General features: G+C 41.5%; 2 protein-coding genes across 4 annotated transcripts in view; both read left to right on the top strand.

The window, feature by feature from the left end:
- The window catches only part of RABGAP1 (RAB GTPase activating protein 1), a 56,814-nt gene that overhangs the window by 14,359 nt on the left and 18,707 nt on the right, over nt 1–23,748 (top strand). For all 3 annotated transcript variants that reach the window (XM_030461207.1, XM_030461209.1, XM_030461208.1), the window contains 8 exons: nt 71–228; nt 873–983; nt 1,913–1,979; nt 2,325–2,427; nt 3,572–3,741; nt 5,941–6,115; nt 6,780–6,873; nt 9,205–9,355. In XM_030461207.1, coding sequence (XP_030317067.1) covers nt 71–228; nt 873–983; nt 1,913–1,979; nt 2,325–2,427; nt 3,572–3,741; nt 5,941–6,115; nt 6,780–6,873; nt 9,205–9,355 — 1,029 coding nt within the window. The remainder of the gene's footprint in view (nt 1–70; nt 229–872; nt 984–1,912; nt 1,980–2,324; nt 2,428–3,571; nt 3,742–5,940; nt 6,116–6,779; nt 6,874–9,204; nt 9,356–23,748) is intronic.
- On the top strand, nt 15,917–17,915 carry GPR21 (G protein-coupled receptor 21). The gene is made up of 2 exons (XM_030461210.1): nt 15,917–16,006; nt 16,361–17,915. Exon 2 carries the CDS (start codon nt 16,729–16,731, stop codon nt 17,773–17,775), a length of 1,047 nt encoding a protein of 348 aa, XP_030317070.1. The 5' UTR covers nt 15,917–16,006; nt 16,361–16,728; the 3' UTR covers nt 17,776–17,915.

Here is a 23,748-nt window from a genome sequence, read left to right as displayed (position 1 = left end):
GCAGGTTTCAGCTGCTGTGCTCTGTATGGCTGTAGCTTTCTGATGCTTCTTTGGTGCCATCCAAACACAGGTGAGCCGAATACTGTACAGCTTTGCCACTGCCTTCCGTCGGTCTGCCAAACAAACCCCACTCTCAGCCATTGCCACCCCACAGACTCCAGACAGTGATATTTTCACCTTCTCTGTGTCACTGGAAATCAAAGAAGATGATGGGAAAGGTTATTTCAGGTATAGATTCTTCATTCCTATGCATCTGGTTCTGTTGGAAAGGGAGTGAATAGAGAGTGTGAGTCTAAGGTGGTCCCTAAATTCCCTTTTTGAAAGTTTCCAGTTCTAGTTTTAATGGATCCCAGACATAAACATCTTTTGGGAAGTAAAACAGTGATGACCCTCGACTATCTCACCTTTTTTGTTGAACTGTATATGAAATGGTCTAAAGATTGGTGCACTCTTTTGGCTTGTTGGCTGATTGTGTGTCCCAGCAGTCACTTCCCTTGTGGAAGAAAGTGATCTGCAGTTTCTTATAAGTACTTGTGTAGCAGATAGTACTTGAGTGTTATATAGTGAATCTGTATTTAGAAACTTTCTGTAAATGCTGCTGGAAGTCTCACAGCACAGAGTCATGTAGTATAAAACCAGTTTTTCTTTAGAAAATTGTCCTTGGTTTTCACCTAATGATGATAAAATAACATGACCTAATGCTCTTGCCATTTCTTTCATGTTACTGATTGCAGTGTGCAAGGAAGAGAGGTCTTGAGTGCTTTTGTGTGAGAAGCAAGCTTCACCAAGTGTCTGATGCTGGTTTTGGTACATGCAAGAAATGCAGATAAATGATGCTCTGAGTTTTTTTTCCCTTTCCTGCTAAATAACAGTGCAGTGCCCAAAGACAAGGACAGGCAATGCTTTAAACTCCGCCAAGGGATCGATAAGAAGATCGTGATTTACGTCCAACAGACAACTAATAAAGAACTTGCTATTGAGAGGTAATTTCATAGATTATTTAGCAGGGAAACCCTGCACAGATTTGGGTGTGGAATCAGTGGCTGCATCTCCTCTAAATCCCCATTTCAGTAGCTTCTTTTCAAAACATACTGCTTTTATTATAAGTGTCCAGTTCTTCTTAAATGCTCAGGCTATAATCAGTGACTGAGTTATTTCAAATATTTGCTTTCCTTTCATCTCTGTTGCATCTGAGAGTATTGCTGCAGAATGCTTTGGATCAGCCACAGTCTGGAATTCGAGAATATGAAGCATCTGTGTAGGGAAGGGCAGAACTCAGACTTCAAATTTTTCCCTGCTTAGAAATAAACTGGTGGGTTTTGACTACTGAGTATAGTGCTGCTCCTACTGCAGACAAAAGAGACAACTACTGCCAGCCTTTGCAGCACAGAATGAAATGCAGGACAGGGTGGTAAAGCAGAAGATGAAGTGGAATATACCTGTGCAGGCCAAAAGTATTTGCAAAATGAAAGGATACAACGACAAGTCCTTGCACTTCATCTGGAATTTCCTGATTCTTGTCTGTATCAAAGGGTAAACTCTATGCAAATATATCTTAAAATCAAAAGAAGGAAAGAAGAATGCAGGCCAAGTTGTCCTGCAGGATAGGGAACCCTTGTTAGCAGTCTGGTTTACACTGTTCTTGCAAACAAGGATAATTGAACAACTTTCCAGGCTACTGTAGGCAGGGCAAAATCATACTGGAAATATGCTTGACATTTGTAATATTGGCTTGACATTGTTCTGCTTAACATGCTTGATGCTGCTTCAAATGCCAAGCTTTGTTGACATTTGTTATTGGATTCATGGGCTGCTTGTGATGTGTGACAGGGAATATTTAGATAAGAAATGTTACTGGTTTGTTTATAAATGTCTAAATTTTGCAGTTTTAATTTTTTGTCTGGCTTTGCAGATGTTTTGGTCTTCTCCTTAGCCGTGGGAAAGATGTTCGGAGTGGTGACATGCACCTTTTAGATTTGGTAAGGATCTTTTATTAACAAAATTCAGTAATGATTTTTATGATGATTGTGTGTGATCTCAGACAGAAAAGGCTCCATGCTCATGCCCACTTGCTGGGATTGGTGCTGCAGTCTGTGCTGTTAGGGTTGTTGCCCAAGTTTGCAGCCATGGCTGTCTTTGCTTAGGGGCCTGGAAGACTAAGCATGGAGCCTTATTTTTGGAAGTGTTGAATACTAAAGAGATGTGATCTGAAGATCAGAAGTTTTACAGCATAGTTATCACTGTAAAAATCAAGGACTAAGCAACTTCAAATATAACACTGAGAATTAGTGGGAGCTTTATCTGTACATTTACCTTGTTTCCAGGAGTCCATGGGTAAAAGTTCTGATGGGAAATCATATGTGATCACTGGGAGCTGGAATCAAAAATCTCCACACTTCCAATTTGTAAATGAAGAAACACCAAAAGGTATGAAAATTGTGCCAGATGTTGTCCCTAGCCAGGGCAAATGACTTACAGAACAAGCATTGTGTCAATTCTCTTTTCTTTAAGATGAATCCCACAGAACAACTTTCTTTATAGTATGTAATATATTCTCAGAAATTGGGATACCAGATGTAATACAAAAATCTAAACAAAACAGAAGGCTAGAAGAAACTATGTTCAGTTGTAACACCTTGTAAGAATAACTGTATCCCAGTAGGAGGCTGTACAGGTGTGGGGACAGGATGGAGATGCCTGGTGCATCATAAAAGCTTCTTAAGAATCCCACTGAGAATTACATTAAATTACTATTGCACATTTCTTCTTTGCTTACCTCTGTGATCTATTCAGATTTTTCTGAATCCAGATTTTTTATAAAAGAAGGATTACTGTACCTGTGAAAATGAAATTAAAGCACTCCCACTGTAATCAGAAAGTAGCTGATGCTGCATTGCTCTCTTGAGTCCTCAGACAGATCTGTCATTACTCCTTTTAAGATGTCAGCTGAATTTATCATCTTTTCAATCTTTTGTCACAGTTGCATGCCAAAGATTGGGGAAGTTAATGGGAACTGACTGTACAAAGTCATAAAAGTCAGCTCCTGGGCACAGTCTGCTGTTAGATTGAATGCCATCCTTCCCAAAGGACACAATTTATCATTTATTACCAGGAGAGACCTCATAGGTCATCAAGTCCTGTTGCCTCTTTTTGGAGCATTGTGCTGGATTGTCAGTTTTCTGCATCTCACAGCTGAGATGATCTTAAATGTTGTCTCTGATAAGGTGGGACTGGCAAGAGATCTTTACTGTGGAGTTAAGTATAGAGATAAGTAAGAATACAGTAGAATGTTTAATGAAGATTTTTTTTATACATTCCAGTGGAAGCTGGAAGAGCAAACTTTTATTTTCTTCAAGCCAAAAAGATACCTTATTAAAGACTCTATGTTTCTACTATCTAGGGAATAGTGAGTACATTGTCATCCTCCTGTTTTGAAAATTGAGATGTTAAAGCAGGGAAAAGAGTGAATTCTACAAAAAAATTCAAAATTCCTTTTCTTCTTCCATGTTACTGGGAGTGTTTTGTTTGAATTATTTCTTTAAGTATTATCACTTTGGTTTTTTCTCTTTAGATAAAGTATTGTTCATGACTACTGCTGTGGATTTGGTGATAACTGAGGTTCAGGAACCTGTTCGATTCATTCTGGAGACTAAAGTCAGAGTTTGTTCACCCAATGAGAGGTTGTTCTGGCCCTTCAGCAAACGTAGCTCTACTGAAAACTTTTTCCTAAAATTAAAACAGGTAATGCTTAAAACAAAACAAAGATCTACACTTAATGTGTGATTTGGCAAGGTTGTTTTTCAAACATAACTGTGATATGGTCAATTATATTGTTTTGAGACTTGAGAGGTGGTTTTATGGTATGATGCTGGATAAATAAAAGTGCATTGGAGGTAAAGATGAATTGCAGTTATTAGTGCCTGTTGGCACTGGAAGTAGAGATTTTTGCACACCCTAAGTTTCCCCTAGGGGGAAAAAAATCTAAGCAACCACAAAAAAATGCCTAGAACTTGTTAAGAGCTTTTACTGGGTTTTTCCAACTAACTTCTTCACCCTATCTACTAAAAAGGAAAGGATTATTTCTGTCCAAAATATTCGTAATACCAGTACAAGGCAATAACTTGGTCTCAAAATAAGGCTGGAAAGCTGAAGGTCCAAGTCACTAAAGAGATGATGCACTGCAAGTAGCTGCTCTTCTCCTACTTTAGAAATTGCTGTTCTGAAATGAAAGTCCTGCTTAAAGAAATGGAAATACATAGAAACAGATAACAATGTGGACATATGTATGCTCTCAAGGTTTACTACCTCTGAGTGCAGTCCAAAAAACCAGGGTTGGAGTCCTGAGTTCTTGATAGGTGTTTTTTTTTAGAGAAGTTTTGAATAAAACAAAAGGTTTTAATTCTCTTGGCACTTGTGTTAAGGTGCTAGCAAATAATGGCATCTGGGTAGTAACAAAGATGAGGTTGGCTAAGGATTGGTTTTTGTGTGTGTCCTGTTTTTTTATGAGTAAACATTTTGCAAACTTTCACTCAGAATTTCTTTCAGAATTTAAGGTGGAAAAATTCTTCATAGAAGAGATCAGTCTTTGCACTTAGGGTAGTTTTGAGGTGAAGCATGGAGATGTTGAACAATGATGGCTGTTGGGCTATAAATATTCTACAGCCTCCAAAAGTGCCTTTTCTGTTTGGCAGTGTGAAGGAAGCTTATCTGACTTAGCTAATTCTGTATCTTTTGTCTCACCAAATTCACAGGCATTGTGACTTAGCTAATTCTCTTTTTCAACAGGCACTGTCAGGTTATCCAACTTCTAGTGTTTACTAATGGAAGATTATCAAAATTCATAGTGGAAGCAACAAATATAGAATGTACTGCCTGATAAGCCTGGAAGGGAAACTTGTTTCTATGGAGTCATGATTAGCCTATTAAAAATACAGCTGTGGAGAATTGGCTTATCTTACTTTGGCAGTGTTTCTTTATTCGGAAATGGTGAAAGGAGAGGGATTTTATTTGCACAGATTACTTCTAGTGATTTAGTAATTTTTAGTTTTGATGCATTTCTCTTCATTTTTAATGCTCCAAAGGATAAGATTAATCACTGGGAGCTTAGTAGAGAATATAATTATAAATTTTATTTCCCTCTTTTCTTCACCGTTCCTTTTCTACTCTCTACTCTTATTCGTTTATGAAAATAAAGTACTAAATCCTTAGACTGTATTAAAATTTTACAACCACTTCACATTAAAAAAGCTCAGTGAAGTTAAGGAAGGTGTCAGCATTGAAAATTAAGGAGAAAACAGAGGCACATAATAGACTTTGGGACTCAGCACTTTGTGTTTCTGCAGCAAATTAAACTCAGATCCATGACTTGGAAGCGTTACTAGAGACAGTTACCATGGTGGGAAAGTAAATATGAATGATTTTTATTAAAACTTTCATTTTGCCACCATCAGGGCCCTCAGAAAGTTAAGGAAAGCAATCAGATGCAGTTTTAAAGGTTTTGTTTCTAATTTTCAGGTGCTCATTAAATAAAGGCAGAGTTGCTTCCTTATTCTTAGACCTCTCATCGACCATTTGTTGGGCAGATGCATTGACAGCTTTAAAAATCTACATTTTGTGTCCAGTCCATTTATGGCTGAAAAGCTGAGCTCCCTGTGCATGGCAGAGCCCAGTGACAGGTCTGCTCTCTCTGTATTGATATCCCTTGGGTATTTATCCCCTGGATGCAGGGTGCTCACAGCTTGTTTAGGGCATCAGGGACAGAAACACTCCAGGCCTGCTCGAGGCATTGTGTGTGCTGCAAAGGTTGAACATTCCTTGCTGTGTCCTGTGATTAAATTGTTTCTCAGCTCTCCTGTTCCAGAAAGAGAAGGCAGAGCCTTGTGAAGTAAGCTGGGTATTTGTATATTGTTTCTTGGTCAAATGAAACTTCATTTTTCCTAGATAAAGCAAAAGGACAGAAAGAACAATTCAGACACTTTGTATGAAGTTGTGTGCCTAGAAAGCGAATCGGAAAGGGAGAGAAGAAAAACTACAGCAAGTCCCTCTCTTCGTCTGCCCCAGTCTGGGTCACAGGGCTCAATGATTCCTTCTCCTCCAGAGGATGATGAGGAGGAAGGTAAGAAGTGGATTGTATGCTTTGTATACTTGGAGAGAACAGGCAGTCAGTAGACAACATGGTTATGAAACATGTTGAATCTGACCTACTGAGGCTTTGTTTTTTTTTCTTGCCTTAGTGCTCTGTGTGTTTGATAACCAGTACCCCTACATTCCTGAATCAGCCTCTCCTTTGTCTGACACTTCTGTGTCTGTGCTTTTCTCAGCCCAGGCCCCACAAAGCCTCCCATGTGATATATTTGGAACAATGTGAAAAGAGACTGCTAAAAAATCTGGGGACTGTCTTGTAGCTTCTGCCCCTCCCTGAGCAGCTGTTTACAGATTTGAGAGTAAAAATGAGAAGCTGATATTATTTGAAAATAAAAGCAAGCCTATATAGACATATGCAATACATAAAACTGTACCAGGACCTGACCAGCTTGAAACATAATGTATTTTCAAGATATTCTTTTTTTTCTTTTTGAAAATGACCTTAAACCAAAATATGGACTCGTTTTGAGTGTATAAACATCTGGCCTTACAGCTCTCAGTGTTGTGCACACAAGTACTGCACCATGGAAGAGTTCTTGTTGCCACACACTGCTGCAGAAGGGAGGGCAACATTTAAATCTGTACAGGTAGTAATGGCTGTTGAGCTCACAGCATCTCCCCTGTTCTGTTGGCAGATAATGATGAACCTCTCTTAAGTGGTTCTGGAGATGTTTCCAAAGAGTGTGCAGAAAAAATTCTTGAGACATGGGGAGAGCTGCTGTCCAAATGGTAAGTGGCAAAATCATATTCTGAAAAACACAATTCTGAATATTCTCAGTCTGTTTGCTCCTTCTTCTCAGTTTTTGTTATTTCCAGAAGCCAGTGGAGATGAGATTAGTATGGATTTAGTCCTCTTTCAACCCCACAGCACCCCTTGTTCTCTTCCTTGGTTCCTGATTTCTTCAGAAGGTGTTTTAAGTATTTTCATTTTTAATGCATGAATAAATACTATATGGAAATTCACTTATTCTGTATCTTCAGGTGCTTCTTTCTTACAATGAGTAGGTTACATACCTCTTAAGTTTCACTGGGATGCTGTTAAAGAAAACCCTAAATTAAGTAATTTAATGGAGCTTTTCCTTTGTCTTTATTTTGCAGTTCCATTCCTCTCTGTAATTCTGATGTAGTTCACAGCCAATTTTTCTTGCAGCTGTTATATCTTAGTAACTGCAGCTTAAGAATATGGGAGATTTGGACTTGGGTAGCAAAAACTCTTTTCCTCCCTTATCTAAAGGAAGATGGCTCCAGAGCCTGCCAAGAAGGAAGTACATAAGCTCTTCTGTTTTTTTCCTAGAAAGTGCCAATTTACAAGAAATGTTTCTTGACAGTCAAGTTGCTAATGCAACACCTGTCCTCCTTCCATGAAGGATATTCTATTCATTTTGAAATAGCCTGTGCAGTTCTAAAAAAGTGGTGTTGATTATTGCAAAATTCAGCATTAAAATTTTTTCTCACAAATGGGGATTTCAGGCACAACTCGAGTCATTATGTTTTATTTTCTGCAATTACTTAGTACTTATTTGAATAAGTACTTCTCCTTCCAGTTGGTTTTGCACTAATTTAGTAAGAAAGCAGACATCAGAAATGGGCACAGTCCTAGGAAAGAGAAGGCTGTGGTAAAATGACATGTGAACCCTTTTCCCTCCCATTCCTGGACTTGCAGAAACATCTTTAGCAGATGAGCTCCATGCATCTGCTGCTGTGAGAAAGTTTCTTTCAATTTGAATATTCCTGTAATTCTTCCAAGGGCTCAAAGATAATTAAGCCACCTGACTCCCATTGAAAATGTTTTGGCAGCACTAAGAGGATATGAAATGCTTCTGTGCTAATGCTGGCAACAACTTTAATATGTGTTAAAGGGCTTTCCTTCTTAACTGAAAATGAGTATTTGGAAGTAATGATCCTTGAGCTTTTAATGTAAGAGGATTGAAAGTCATAAAAATCAGAGTTCAGGTAGTTTCATGCTAGTTTTTAGAATCCTGAAATTAGATTTGTATAGTAATTAAATGTGCATTGGTGTTCTGTGAATTCTAAAGAATATTTGGCTTACATTTTGTGATGGCTGAGTCACAATTTTCTCCTTTCCAAATACCTTGTGAGAATCTGGTAGTGAGGCCTTTAGGTCTGCAGCCTTACAGTTTATGGCTGTATCCACTGGAATTACTGTTGTACTTACTCTGATCCAAGATTAAGGAAAAGCAGTTCTAAAGGTGTTAAAAAGAATTTTAATATTTTGTATATCACAAGTATTTTGTAGAAATATATTAATACTTCTATAGATTTAAAACATAATGCTCTATAAAGAGATGGTATATAAGTAGATAGATATAGTTCATTTTTTTGCCTGGCTTTGTTTATCACTCCTCTTAATCATTTTACCTGGAATTTCTAGTAACTGCAGAAAAATTGTAATTTCTTAAATTTAAGGCCTCTTTCTTTTTTTTTATGTATAAGCCATGAATGGGCTGTTCAGCCTAACTTTCTTTAGCACATAAATTACACATAGGTTTAGTTTTTACAACTTCCAGTGCTGTAATTTATGAGCTGCCACCAGTCTCACTTGAAATAAACTGTTTAGATGGGACTAGCTTGTGGAGTGGAAGCTGCTTAAAAGCATGGATGTTGTTAGATAACCATGTGAGGTTTTTTATAGCTGTGTTTGCCTGCCTGCTCTCCCCCAGAAGGTTATCTGCCTGCACGGGAGTGGGAAGTTGAGAGAGCAGTGTGTGCTTCTGCAAACTACTTCTCATTTGGGCATTGTTTGAGCTTGGAATCTTAGACAGCCTGTTACCTGTCCTCCAGGTCAAAGTGGTTTGGTTTGCTGAGTCTTTTGTATATATTTATATAATATTTAAATTTAATAGGAATCAAGAAAACTGTTTGGAAGCGCTTCTCTAATCTGGTTGGTTTGTTTTTTCCATCACTTTTCACTCCTTTTGGCATCAAAGGGGTTGTCCTGGGATTCCTGTCATCTGACCAGTTTGATGTTACACCCCAGCTGTTTCTCCTGTACTCAGCTGGTTGTGTCTGGGTGACAATAACAATGCCTTCCACCCCCAGGCACCTCAACTTGAGCGTCAGGCCCAAGACGCTGTCGGCGCTGGTGAGAAGTGGGGTCCCCGAGGCCCTGAGAGGAGAAGTGTGGCAGCTGCTGGCAGGGTGTCACAACAATGATCACCTGGTGGAGAAGTACAGAATCCTCATCACCAAGGTAGAGTGATTTCTTTCATCTTTTTTCCCCTCATATCTTAAGGAGTAGAAATACAGAGACTTCCAAGTGTGTCCCCTCCTTCTCAAAGGTTCATGAATGTATCTGGGTATCATGTGCCAGCTATTGGGGATAAAGCACTCTGCCCTCCAACAAAAAAACTTATTCTGCAGTGCTGGCTGTGGCTTAGAGTGCTTTCTATTTAATAGTCCTACTTCTTTTTCACTCAGATGAGCTGTGAGTTAGTTTGTCGAGAGTTATTCTATTAAATGCTTTCATAATTTAGGGAGCTCATTTCCTTTGCCTGTTTGGCTTTCCTAAATGAAAGCTGAATTTTGCCATATTGTATTGAGCTGATCCAATGCAAAATGAAAATCCAACACAAGTTGAAACTGCAGCCTTTTTTTGATAGAGAAAACTGAAGACTTTGGACATTTTTGCACTAGACAGCAGTTTCTCAACTTCTCATTTTGAATGCTGGTCTCAGTAACATAAAAAAAGAAAGTGGAATTGTATATACAGACATAATTTGGTGTTTTGCAAAGCTCTAGAGTAATAAATGGATCACAAAACAAAATAATGTCACTTCCTTATCCAGAAAAGCAATGTGTTTATTCAGATTTAAGCATTATCTGTATATGTACAGTGTATATTACTGCTTTCATCAAACATGCAAGCTTAGAAGGTCTATATCAAATTATTAATGATGCAACTATAGTACAAATGTAACAGAAATTAATTATTCACCAGCTAAAAAGGCAAAACAACTGAACCATCCTTTGTATATCTGTGTTCTGATGGCACAGATTCATGAGAAGCAATTAAAGATCTTATTCTGAGGGCAGGAGGGCTTCTGAAATTAAACTCTTTCTGCTGGAATAAGGCAGGAAGGATCCTACGTGATCTGAATGAATCATGTTAGATTTGCTAAAAATGTTCTGCCATAATTACTTTCACATACTTACTGAATATAGAAGAAACTTGATCTGAATTCCTTAATATTGGTACATGCATTGTGGAGTTATAACTTGGATTTTATAGTGAAAAAAGGAATACAAATAATGTGGAAGTTGATTGCTCTGGGAAGGGATGTGCCACAGTTATCCTGGTGGTTTATTTTAATTGCCTGGTGAGTAGCTGACAGCATCACTTGTTTCTCTGTTTTAATGTTTTGGTATCAGAATGGAAAAGATGATGTCCCTATGGCACAGTTGGTGACATGTACTGCTACTATCTTTGTGAGCTAGAAAGGAATGGTGTAACATTTCATTTTTAAATCTGTTAAACCTTTCCACTCATTTGCATTTGGCAGAGACACAGGAAATAACCTGCAGCTAATGTGTTGGAAGTGTCTCCAGAGTCCAAGGGAAAGGGAGAGCAGGAGTAGGAGTAGGCTGATCCAGCACTGGGTTCTGCAGCAGAAGGGCTGGCTGTGCCTGCAGTGGCTATTCAGTGGAGAAACTTAGAAATTAAACAATAAAAGAAAATGAGAATGTTTTCAGGCTCTGCTTTAGTCAAATGAAGGCTGTAATACTCTACCAGCATGCCACAATAACCAGCTCAAGTGAAAGAAAAGTCTCCTTTAATCTCAAAGTCCTGTTGGACCAGTGCTGTGGCTGTGTTTATTGTGCCTTAAATCTGAAAATGGGCTGAGACTTTCTGTGGGGTGGACACAGGTTGGTGCTTTGAGAGCAGAAGTGTCTGGTTGGTTGACAGTGGAGCTGGGATTTCTTCTGTCTGCAGTAGGAGAAGGGTAAGGTTTCACAGAAGGTTATCAGTGGAAATGCTCTGTGGAAGTACTAAAGATAAGAACAGGCAAAGGATGCAAAATTGCTGGAGAGGCTGATGGAGACATGAATTCAGGACTTAGGAAGATAATGTTTGCATGCCCACTCCATGTGCTGTCAGTACAGAAGTGCTGGACTGCCCTTTGGCTTTCATTTTCTATTTTCATGCCTTTCATGGATTATTTGATAACTTTGGAATTCTAATATGACTAATTCTTACTGCTCTGAAAATAGCAGCTCAGTTACAGTCAATATGCAGCAATGCACAGGAGCAGATATTGTTAATTATGAAGGCAGGAGTCCCTTATAATACATTGCTTTACTCTCCTTGCATGCTTTTTTTCATGACATGTTTTGCATGTCATGAATACAGATTCTGCTCTGGCAAGCAAGAAATTTGTTTGTGTTACCCTGCACTGAAAATGGGGTCTCCATTGTTGTGTAGTGTGGGAGCACAAGGAGTTGATGGAAAACCTTTGCTCTTCAGTGTGAGCTGGAGGTGCAGTAAGCCTGTCTGAGTATTCATAATCCAGTGACCCCTCTCTCTTCATGTTGACCTCTATTCCTATAGCTACATTTGATTTCTGTCAGGCTTTTCCTGACCCCATGTGGCAGCACAGTCCCAAATTAATAAGGATCTGTGTTGACAGCTGCTTCAAAAGCTCCTGGTCTCATTCAGGGATTTTTTTCCCCATGTGCTCAGGGTGTTGTATGCAGGAGCCCCCTCAGTGTTTCTTGAGTTTGCTTTCCTGTACAGTTCTGGGCCCTGGTCCTCAGCATTTTATTTTTTTTTTTCTGCAAGTATAGTTTTTTATTTACTGGTGATGTGTGGCTACAGAATGATTGAAAAGGAAATATCTTCTGTTGAATTCTACCAGTGAAGGCTGTGTCTAGGTCTTTTCTTGAATCTGATTTAAAAATGGCGTTGAAACTGTGCCTCAAGGTGTGCTCATTGTGTTCCAGTCATCCTGACAGATTGTATTAATTATTTACTCCTTATTTCTTTGATAAACTCTCTAGCTTGTTTTTTGTACTCTGTGCTTTTGTTATTACAGTCATGTCTACGTTTCACCATTGTGGTGCTTCCACAAATGATTTTTGTGAATTTGCACACCATCTGTGTGCAGTAATAAAGCCTTTAGCAACTCCAGATTGCCATGCTCGTGGTGGGGAGTGTGGATGCAAGCCAGCCCAGTGAATTAAGGTCATGTCCCTACTGGGGCTAGAAAGCAAACTGTAGGTAAAATGATCTAGACAATCCCTTTGAGAGGCATCTGTTCCTGGTAGGACTTTGGCAATGAAGGTTATGGCTGTTAATCATCAGGCTTCCAGCCACTGTAAGGTAGGAGAGCCATGGGCACCCTCTCTGGGCATTAATGTAGACCTGCAGGAAAAATGCTTCATGTGCTCAACAGTCAAAGGTGAATGGAAAGTATTTTTAAGTAGAAAATTTGTAAAGTGAGCCACAACAGGCTAAAATAAATAAATAAATTGTAATACAAATCAAAATAGCCACTTTTCAGACAAAGTTTTTAGAAAAGACTTACACAGCTGCTGAATCTCTGAGATCAGCAGTGAACTCTCAGTGGAGAAGTACTTCATAATACCAAATTTTAAGAACTTGACATTTACAGTATTGAGGAGAAAATAAAGGCTTTTAGATATAGGTCTGTGTGGGAGGACATAATGTCAAAAGGAAAAACCCATGAATTGTTGTACCAGATAAATACACTATATTAAGAAAATTACGACGTGAGAGGGACATCTTGTGGCACAAATAAAAAAATAATAATAATAAAAAATCCAGTGGCAGGAGGAGTATCCTGGAATGTTACCCTGAGGTCACCATTTCTGGTAGGAATTCTAGGCCTGGTAAGAGATGAATTTGTTCCAGAGTTTCTCATAGCAGGACTCCTGCTACCCAGTTTCTCATCTTCCCACTTTTTTGTCTTCATGAGCAGAGGATTGCAGTACACAGAAGTTCCACCAAATATACTCATCTGTCTTGATGCAAATGATACTAATTTCTAAAGAAGAAATAGATTAAAATGTCACTAACATTATTTGACTGAATGTGTTGCTTCATCATGGCATGAAATGTGACAGTACTTCAGCTGTGGGTGGCTAACATTTATTTTCCACTTGTATAGCAATCACATTTCCATATGTTCATATGAATTAAGAAGAGTACATTTAATTTTCAGGAGTAAAAAGGGCCACAATTGTTTATGATCAACTGAAATGAAACCTAATACACATCTGTGGATTTCAGTATAAGAAGTATGATGTAGTCTTGCTGTCAGCGTGCATGAACCTCTAGATCCCTTGTTTGATTAGTTTTGATCACATGGTGATAAAAGTTTAATTATCTTTTATAAGCAGTAGTTTTCCCAGGAGTTCTCATTGTAACTTTGAATGATTTCTTGAATACCTTTTAAGAGCCTTACAATTGAGGTTGCATTGTGTCAGGTACAGGGTGGAAGAAGTCTCTGCAACACAAATATTTCCAGTCTCTCAGAGCCCTCAGCCACCTGAACCACACATTTCAATTTCATTTGGAAGTGGTTCTTCTCAGTGGGCTGGTTGTGCACTTAATGAGAGAGCTGGGGGAGCCCACAGGAGTATCTCCAGCCCAGTTACCTTCCAGTTGCAATTTATACCCTTTGTTTATACCCTTTGGTCTGGCTTCTGGTGCAGGGATGCTTGGGAGAATTCACTTGAAATATGCTGTTTTGGGCTTGGGTGCTTTGAGCAAGCAGGAGCAAGTTGGAGTAGAATTACTACTCTCAGCTTTGGAGAAACAATAGAATGTCAGTTAAAGGGAAAACCAGCTCTGTCTCTCCTACAGAAACACCTCTCAGCTGTATAGGCACTAAGCTCGTACCCATAATATAAATCTAAACACAGAGTTTTAGGTGGTGCATCTTTTGTTTTGGAATTTCAAAAACCAGATGCTGTTTTGGTCAGCATCATGTTTTCCATTAATAGTTTTTGGTTTTATACATCTGAGATATATTTAGAGCTCAATGTATGTTGTTTTCTTTAGGATGTTTATAATGTATCTACTCATGCCTAAGGATCTAGAAATACTGTTTGAATCAATTGGTATGTAAATCATTCTCTGCTTTGGAAAGATAGGAGATCATTTCTCCAGCAGTAATTCAATCAGAGATTCTTTTTTGTCTAACCACAATATACTTGCCTAAATTTAATTCAAAGTTTATGTTTCCTAGCTACAGTTTTAGTACTTCAATTGCCATGAGTAGAAATGCCATGAATTACAACAAAGATGAAGGACAATAGAGAAGGGATCTTTTTTTGCTAAAGATAGTACAGGAAAAAGTTTTGTTTTCAGGCTTTTACACAAGTAACTAAAACCCTGCCAAGTCAAGTTGTTGCTCTGTGTAGATTTTTGACCAACACAAGTGTAGCGAGAAATGTTTTCGTTCTACTTACACATCAGATAAAATCCTGAGTATTGCAGAATGATTGCTTTGAGATCTCTCCCTTTGGCTGCAATTTATTTGCCATTAGGCATCCTGAAGAATAACAGAGGTTTAGCTCAGGTTATCCCAAACCTTGGGTTTGTTGGTGTCCATTGAAGTCTGTGTGTGGACTTCTGCTTGTACGGATGCCAGTTGCACACTTTCATTTTTGATAAAGGGATTTTAATTGCTGAGGAGTGTCACTCCAGTCTCTTACTGGTTTGATGAGTTCAGTTCCCTTAGCAATGGGCCTGACCTAAGCCATGGCAGGAGAGCAGCCTGGTAGCCAAATCAGAGAACAAACTTCCATCTGAGTATTCTGTTATGACATCTTCACCTTATTTTCATTGAAGAGGTTTTTCTCGTTAAATATGCATGATATTAGCTGATGGTGAGAGTAGAAGCTCAATCTCTTGAGTGTTTGCTCTTCACGATGTTGTTGGGTTTTCTGTATTCTCTAGTTTGGTGTCAGTGTCTCAGGGACTGTCAGAGATCACGGTGCCTTTTGGGCTTTGTGTATACATAGTCAGGTGGTGGTTCCTGACCTGGAGCATCACCTGAATCACTGATGGGACACTGTCCTCAGCTTTGCCTTTGGTTTCAAGTGTCACCTAAGGCAACACAAATTATTACACCTAGGAAAGAACACGTTTATTCCAGGGTATTTCCCCAAAAGGGCTCAGATGGAAAATCCTTAAATTGCAACTAAACGTCGGAATTCACGTCCTTGCTTGGACGGTTGTCATCTCCCGCGCGGATTGGTGCTGAGAGGAGGAGCAGAGCTGTGCAGTGGGTGTCTGTCTGTCTGCAGGACCGGATTGTGGGTGCGTGTCTGTGTGTCTGCGGGGTGTGTGTCAGTCTGAAGGACCGGGCGGTGGGTGTGTGTCTCTCTGTCTGCGGGACCGGGCGGTGGGTGTCTGTCTGCCTGTCTGTCTGTCTGCAGGACCGGGCGGTGGGAGGGATGAGCCCTCTCCGCTGCGGAGCGCGGGGCCCCGCCCGTCTGCCCAGCGGCTGCGGGGTCGCGCCGGGTGAGGCAACCCCCGCCATCGGCCGATGGTGAAATCGGCCCCGCCGAGCCCGCTTTGGGTGGAAACCCGCATTTCCCAGGCTGCGGCCGGCGGGACGGGGCGGGCCGGTGCTGCCCGGCTCTCCCCTTCCCCACCCCCGGCGCTGGGGCGGGCCGGGGGAGCGGCCGGGGGGCTGCGGCCCCGCTCCCCGCCGGGTCCCCGCCGGCGCCGCGCCCTCCCCCGCGCTCCTGCCCGCCTCCCTCCCCTTCCCCCGCCGTCCCCTCCCCCCGGCTCCGCATCGCCGCGGCCGGAGCACACGCCGCCGGTGCCGGTGCTCGGCCGAGGATGCTCCCGGGCTTTTGTTCCCGGCGGCAGGTAGGGACCGGGGTGGCGGGGCCGGGCGGGGGGCGGCGGCGGGGGCCGGGTCGGTGCGGTGCGGGCCGGGAGAGGCGGCGAACAAAAGCGCCGAGCAAAATGGAGCCAGGAGAGAAGGGCTGGACCCCCCTCCCCGCCGCGCATCCCTCCGCCCGGCCGCAGGAATTTCGGGGAATCCTCCCCAGGCCGCGGCCGTGGGGAAGGGCCGGGGCAGGAGCCGCAGCGGGGACCGGGGGGAGCGAGGGCCGGCGGGGAAGCGCGGCAGCAGGGCGTGGGGAAGCAGAGCTGGTGATGGAGGTGGCAGCGCGGGGGAGAGGCGGTTCTGTAAAGCACTTTCCCCTTCTCTCCTGTCAGCCTTTGGGAGGACTCTCGTCCTGATTCGGTGAAGGTTCCTTCTCCCTCTGCCCCCACCCCTCACCCCTCCTCGGCGAGGCAGCCCACCCAGGAGGGCTTTAACAACAGCCCTCTCCCCCGTGCGGGTGTGAAGTTGCTGACATGACTGCTGCTGGGTCCCGGTGCACCAGCAGCGGTGGGGAGCCGGACTTCAAGGGGAATTGTGCTGCAGACAATGCACAGCAGCAGCATCTGGAGCAGCCCTGGGGACTGGAGCTCCGGTTTTGACATTGCTACACACAGCACCAGCCGCAATGACAGCAGCTGCCTGGAGTGGCTGCAGGCAGCAGGCAGGAGCATGAAGTGAAGAGATCACTGCAGTGCTCAAGATGAACTCCTCTTTAGTTGGCAACCAGAGTGGCCGGCCCTTCTGTCTCCTGGCCATCAGCTATTTGGAGACCATAAATTTTTGCCTCCTGGAAGTGGTTATTATAGTATTCCTCATGGTGCTGATTATTTCGGGCAACATTATTGTGATATTTGTCTTTCACTGTGCACCTCTGCTGAACCACCACACCACCAGCTACTTCATCCAGACTATGGCATATGCTGACCTCCTGGTGGGTGTGAGCTGTCTGGTGCCTTCTTTGTCTCTGCTGCACTACCCTATTGTTTTAAGTGAGTCCTTGGTTTGCCAAATCTTTGGTTACGTGGTATCGGTGCTGAAGAGCGTCTCCATGGCCTCTCTGGCATGCATCAGCATTGACAGATACATTGCCATCACCAAGCCACTGACCTACAACACGCTGGTGACCCCATGGAGGCTTCGCATCTGCATACTCATCATTTGGCTGTACTCCTGCCTTGTCTTCTTACCCTCCTTCCACTGGGGAAAGCCTGGATACCACGGGGATGTGTTTCAGTGGTGTGCCAATTCCTGGAACACCGATCCCTACTTCACTCTCTTCATCGTGGTGATGCTCTATGCCCCAGCAGCTTTCATCGTCTGCTTCACTTACTTCAACATCTTCCGCATCTGCCAGCAGCACACCAAGGAGATCAACGAGAGGCGAGTGCGCTTCAGCTCCCAGGATGGGGAGGCTGGGGAGGCACAGCCCTGCCCGGACAAGCGCTACGCCATGGTTCTTTTCCGCATCACCAGTGTCTTCTACATCCTCTGGTTGCCCTACATAATCTATTTTCTGCTGGAGAGCTCCAATGTCTATAGTAACCGCGTCGCGTCCTTCTTGACCACTTGGCTTGCCATTAGCAACAGTTTCTGCAACTGTGTCATTTACAGTCTCTCCAACAGTGTCTTTCAGAAGGGGCTTAAGCGTCTCTCGGGGGCTATTTGTGCCTCTTGTGCTAGACAGAGGGTAGCTAAGGACTCCTCTACTTCTAGGAGCAAAAGATCTTCCAATGGATGTCATGTCTAAGACACCTATCAGCTGGACTGGGAAGTGCAGGGACGATTCCGTAAATTGCAAAATAAGTTAAATGGGATTTTAAGATGTCCAGATGTGCAAAAAGGTTTCTGAGAAATGCTGCTGACATAGAAGAATCAGGAGCACATATCATTGTGATTTCACTTTAAAAAATTATTGCTGTGGAGGAGGCTGTGGAGTTTCAGCTCCATGTTCATCTTTAAGAATAAAGCTGTATCTTGACACTTACCTCTCCAGCTGGTGTGACTGAATGGAGTGGGTGTCTGAGAGCTTCGGCAAAATGTAGTCTTTCTTACAGCTTTACTTGGTTCTTTTTGAGATTCGTGCTTCACATGTAAATGATAGATCTGAAGTGGAAATGTCACAGTATATGGTATATTACAGGGATTCTTTTTTTTATATATGCCAAAGTATATTGACACAACGTTCCAGCATCATAGAAGAAGGGGCCAAACAATTTGTTTTTCAGTGCTACCTAGACAGGACTTCTAGAACAGTAGTGAACAATGTGAACATTTCAGTGTGAACTTAAAGTCTTACTGAGCCATGAGTGCAGTGATGTGATCTGAGCAGTCGTTATGCTTAGGACTGGTGTGGCTTCCCTGCCCTGTTCCTCTGCTAGGATGCATGTGTGTGATCAGAGTACAGCACCTGCATTTTCCTGTTTGTTGTGAAGTAAGAAGAAAAACTTGGATCAGACCAAATTTAGCAGTTAAATAAAATGTGTTTTGATAAGCTAAGAGAAAATACATGTTGCTTTATGATACCAGAGTTGTGGCAGCCACTTGAGGATGATGCCAACATGTGAAAATTATTCTCAAAACAGTGGAGAAATGCCATGGTTTTGTATGTGGAAATTTTCTCAAGAACAACTTTAAAAATAACATGTCCCTTTTTTTTTTTTTTTTTTTTCCCAAATCTAAATTCTTCTGATATTTTACATACTGGAACTTAAGGGGAAAGGAAGGAAAACAATGGTCTTCTAAACAGCTAAGGGAACTGTGCTGTAAATTTAACTGTAGTATTTGAGTTATTCCTAAATGTCCAGAGCTAAATCAGAGACATTTTTCTTTAGCCTTCATGGGATTAAAGATGGTTCGAATATAGCAGGAGCTAAATCCTGTTGGCAAATGCATATCTGACTGGGCAAAGTCAGTATCTGAGAAACAAGATCTCATTGACCACAGCTTTTCCAAGCTGGCTTAGACTAAATATTTCTGAGTATTGTAATGCTGTTCAGAAGGCAATATGGTCCTCATTGATTAGTTCTCCTAAAGAATGTCTTTTTACTGATGCCATATTAGAAAATGAAAGTGAACCATGTATTCCTGTAAGGATGGATTACAGTCTGCATTGTTTTATTTCACCCTGTCCCTGGTACAGGGCTGTCCCCTGGACACACCTTTGGTCTGAGAGTGGGTCAGGTCCCAGGACTGTCCCCTGTTGGCTTCTGTCCTTGAGCTCCCAGTTGGTGCCCTGGGCTGCTGTGAGCCCAGGGAGCTGGGTGAGCTTGTGCTGCAGCTGGTGGGTGCTGTTGCTCGTAGTGGAAACAAAATAATACTAGGGAAAAAGAATTTGATTCTTTGGAATTGAGGTAATTTTTTTGGCCTAAGGGAAGGCTGTATTTTTTTTGTTGTTGTTCTTAGGTTTCAGGTCTACTATTCTTAGAGATCAAAATGATTCTCATTTTAGTACTCTACCGTGTCCCTCTCACAAGTGTGCACATACCCTCTGGTCAGCTGTGAGCTCTGGGCTCTCCTCTTTGGTGCTTTGCCCTGGGGGTATCAGTTTGTGTCTGTCCTGTGTCTGCACATGGAGTGGTTGCTGCAGACCACCCTGCTTGCTGCCCATCCACATTTACTCCAGCACAGTCTTGTGAGGTTGCCAGGGAGGAAGTGGAAGAGAAGGAGAAGGGATGAAGCACTCCTGGCATGGCTTGGACTCCTCAGTGCTCATCCCTAGCTCCTCCTAGGGATGTGTGGGGAGAATGGGGCAGAAACCTCTGCTCCTCCCTGGTCCCTGTTACCCAGCATGTTCCAGTCATGGATCTTGGTATTTCATCCACAGTCCAAACCTCTTGAGATCAACTCCTCAGTTCATTTGAAATTTTAAGAGCAAAGGTTGTCTAAGCCCTGATGGCTCCGTGGTGACATTTTTTGTTATCCTTTGTCAGAAGAGAGTGTCTGGAGCCAGGGCCGTGCTGGGATCCTTGCTCAGGCACCAGAGAGGAGATCAGTCTGCAGAGCTCTTGCAGTCTGAATTTTGGTTGGAGACAGCCAGCCATGGGGGAGCAGAGCATAAGGGTGTTGTGAGTCATTTATAAATGGGATAATAAGCTCACAGCACATCAGCCAGCTAATTGTTCTCAAGTGGTTTGTAGGTATTATGGCAAAGGTGGGCTTTGGAGAGCAGTTTAAGGGCTTTAATCACTAATACTGAAGCGTGTGCGTGTGATATTTTTGGAACAGCTTCTCAGGTAAACTCTCAATAGCTTTTCTCTGGCTCTTCACCCTACGTTACTTTTCCCAGTCTTTGAAGTGATGCAATCTATCATTACAGTAGCATTTCAATAAATTTAATAGCAGAAAAGAATCTGCTGGGGCCTAACACCTTAAAAATGACAGTTTGAGGTTTAAGTTGAAGCTGGAGAGCAAAGATTGTTACTATTTTTTTTTTCCATGGCATGACTCAAGGGTTTAAATATTATACTAGTTTTATAGAATATGGAAAATTTTAAAAACTGGTAAGGGGTCTAAGTGGTGGCATAGAGATTTAACTTGAGATGAAGCAGTTGCTGCTTCAGCTCTGAGCCTAGAATTGTACTTCAATGTAGTGGTTGATGCAGATGCATGCTTGCAGCTGTCGTTGCTTTGCAGCTAAGGTTCAGCTATAAAATTCCTAACAGCCAGGCTTTTGTTCAGTTGCCTTACTCATCTCAAAGGCTTCATCAGCTCAGATGATTTCTGTAAGAGGTGAAGATCAGAACCTGGAAGAGTCCAAGAGATGTGGTTGGAGAGAAGTAACAGCCAGTCGAGGAGTTTGAGTTTCATCCAGTGTTTTTACAGACACTTAAATGTTGCCTCAGTAGCTCAGTTTTTAGTGTCAAATATTTCGATTTTTGTATTATTTTATTATTTTTTAAAATTAAATTACTTTTTTTTTCTAAGCTAATCTAATGTTGTTCTAGGTTTGTGTGTATTTAGATGTTTTAAATATTCATAACACTTGGGTCTCTTGTTTTCAGTGCAGTTGGGGTGAATCTTGTTCACTGTGTCAACCGTGGAAGAAATAATTTTGAAATACATTACCTTGTTTGCTCAGCAGTCCATTTATCATCCTTTTTCATGTAGTTAACATGAGGCAGAGTAGTCCTTTTCATCACTGTGCTATGAATTGTTAGGCAGCAGATCTTCCAGTTGTCTCACTTTCATCATCATACATATGAAAGTAATCCTTTCGTGGCTTTATTTGTATCTGAGTGCCTGGTGCTTCAGAAATTGGTATCAGGAGCATTGCACAGATCAATGCCACACTGGGGAGAATATGGAAATCAAATTACACCTTCATAAAAACTGCCTATTGTCATATGATTAAATGAACTAATTTTGAAGTTCCATCTCCGGCTATAAATTTGTTGTTTGGTTTGGTTTTTTTATTATGGTTATCTGCCTCACTTTCCAATGAATCTGCTGGTTTAATTTGCAGGGTACAGTTCGGTGGCATTTTATTAGTACTGCAGAAAGGATTTCTATACACACAGCTTCTTAGAAGGTGACAATTTGCTTCTTCTAGAACTCTTGATTTTTATTTTTAAGTTGACAAGAAGCCTGGGTTGTGACTATATTGTAGTTTTCCAAATACACTGGGGGAAAATCTGTGAATTTTTTTTTTATAATCTTCAGTTAATTCATAGTATTTTTTAATACAACAAACACTTATTGGGTGAAACAAAAGTTCTGCTGTTATCTACTGTTAGGTTTTTTTTAATTAAGTGTTACCAGTTTCTACAGTCTTTACTCATAAGGGCTTTGTACTTGTTTTTAAGCTTCATATCACTCAAATATGTTTCTACTAGTTGGAAATCTGGCATGGCTCAGTGCCAGAGTCTCTGCCAAGACCACTGAGCCATCAGGGTTTACAGGCCCTCTCCAGCACAGTAAACAGCCCCTCCTTTAGGATGATGGGAGAATCCTCCATCATAGAAAGAACCCATTTTGCACTAGAAATGTTCTCCTGACTTCTAGAGGTGACATCTTAAAACTTTTCAGTTCCCACAATGTCTGTGCAGTGCAGAGGTACCACTTCTTGTAGTAGAGACAGACAATTTAATACAAAAATTACATGTATAAAATGTTTCTGGAAGAGGAGAGCTATACAAAATTAAAATGTGTTATCTGTAAATCCAGGTACAGTTGTATGTAGAGAAAGAAACTGAAAGTTGGGGCCAGTGGAAACAAAAGAAAGCCACTGGCCAGCTGTGCCCTGATAGTGGGATGTAAAAATGGAGTGTTTCATCTGGGTCATACCCTTTACAACACAGTTGGGCTTTTTTTAAAGATGAGATTTAACTTTCTTTTTGTTCCTAATACCAGTCTGTGTCATGGTTGACCATCTGAGATGTTCTAGCACTAGGGAAATAAGCTGATGGGATTCAGTTTTTCTAGTCAGCTCTCCAGAGGCTTTTTCTGACTGAAGTTTTTGTAGGCAGGTGACACGTTGTGCTCATGCAGGTAGCTTTGCTGATGGCTCTCCAGTTGATATTCCCTGCTGTCACCTTTTACTCCATCAGAGACTTCAGAACAAGCAGCAGCCTGTGTCTGGTCTGCACCCATTTAGTGGTGGCTGCACATGGAGGTGTTTGTGGATTTCACCCATTGTGTTTGCATCTCTTGAGCTTTGGCAGTTACTGAAAACCTTAACATAAGTTCTGTTCTTGTATCCTGGTCCAGGTTGTTAATTTACAGCCTCTGCTGTACTTCAGCAATCTTTCTGCTCAAAATTGATTCTCTAACTAGTGAATTGGTGATTCCTTCTACTGAAAAACAGAGGTTTTTGTGCTGGGGAGAGCGTGGTGGTTGCTGAGCTGATCAAAGGAGGTGTGGGCTCTGCTCTGGGGAAAGCCCAGGAGGCCCAGGTCCCTGGGGGACTGTTCCCTGTGTGCAGATTGGTACCCAGGAGTTTTATTTGCTGAGAAGTTGTTCGAGGTGCTGAGCAGATGCACGTTGTGTTGGGTCACATGTAGAATGGAGTTCAGCTTAGGAGAGGGCAGGGCATCCCAGGTGCTTGTTCTGTCTGCTTGCTTTTTCATGAATTTGTAAGATGAGGATAGCAATTTTGTAATTCAAAGCTTTGGCTTCTCTATGATGGTCATTACTGGAGATCCTTTAATTAAAAAGCTAAATAAATTCGAGTAACTCCTTGTAAAGATGAACTCAAATCTTGCTGTGCATATGTGAGTCATTCTTAAATGTTACAAAGATCACGTGATACGAGCAATCAAATGCTTAATAAACCAAGTCATTACTTTTATGGTAAATTGGAAAAAGTTCTTCTGGGATTTCAACTGTAAATGAATCCTTGAAAATCAATAATTAGATTAGTAAAGGATGATGTTTTAATATGCTGGCAGGAATACAGAGGGATTTGTCAGGGAAAGCAAAACCAGACTTTGCACTAAAGTGGCTTAGGTATATTTATAGTGCTAGTGATTTTTGTGTGTATGTGTGAAAACTTTGAACTATTTTAATATAATGTAAGGCTTTGGGCTTTAGCTAACTCAAGTTGCTTGTTTTATGAAGTTACATTAGTACCACACTGTGAAGTATTTTTAAATATTAGCATTATTGAATATTAAAAGTATTTCATAAAACTTTTTAAAAAACATTTTCTGTAGATGCTGTCAAAAGAATTGATGTTTAGTGTACAGAAGAAATAAAACCCTGAGGGCTGTAAGGTACCTGTATG

Source organism: Calypte anna, chromosome 17 (genome assembly GCF_003957555.1).
Source record: "Calypte anna isolate BGI_N300 chromosome 17, bCalAnn1_v1.p, whole genome shotgun sequence".
NCBI classification, from domain to species: domain Eukaryota; kingdom Metazoa; phylum Chordata; class Aves; order Apodiformes; family Trochilidae; genus Calypte; species Calypte anna.
This window is presented reverse-complemented; position numbering and strand designations above follow the sequence as displayed.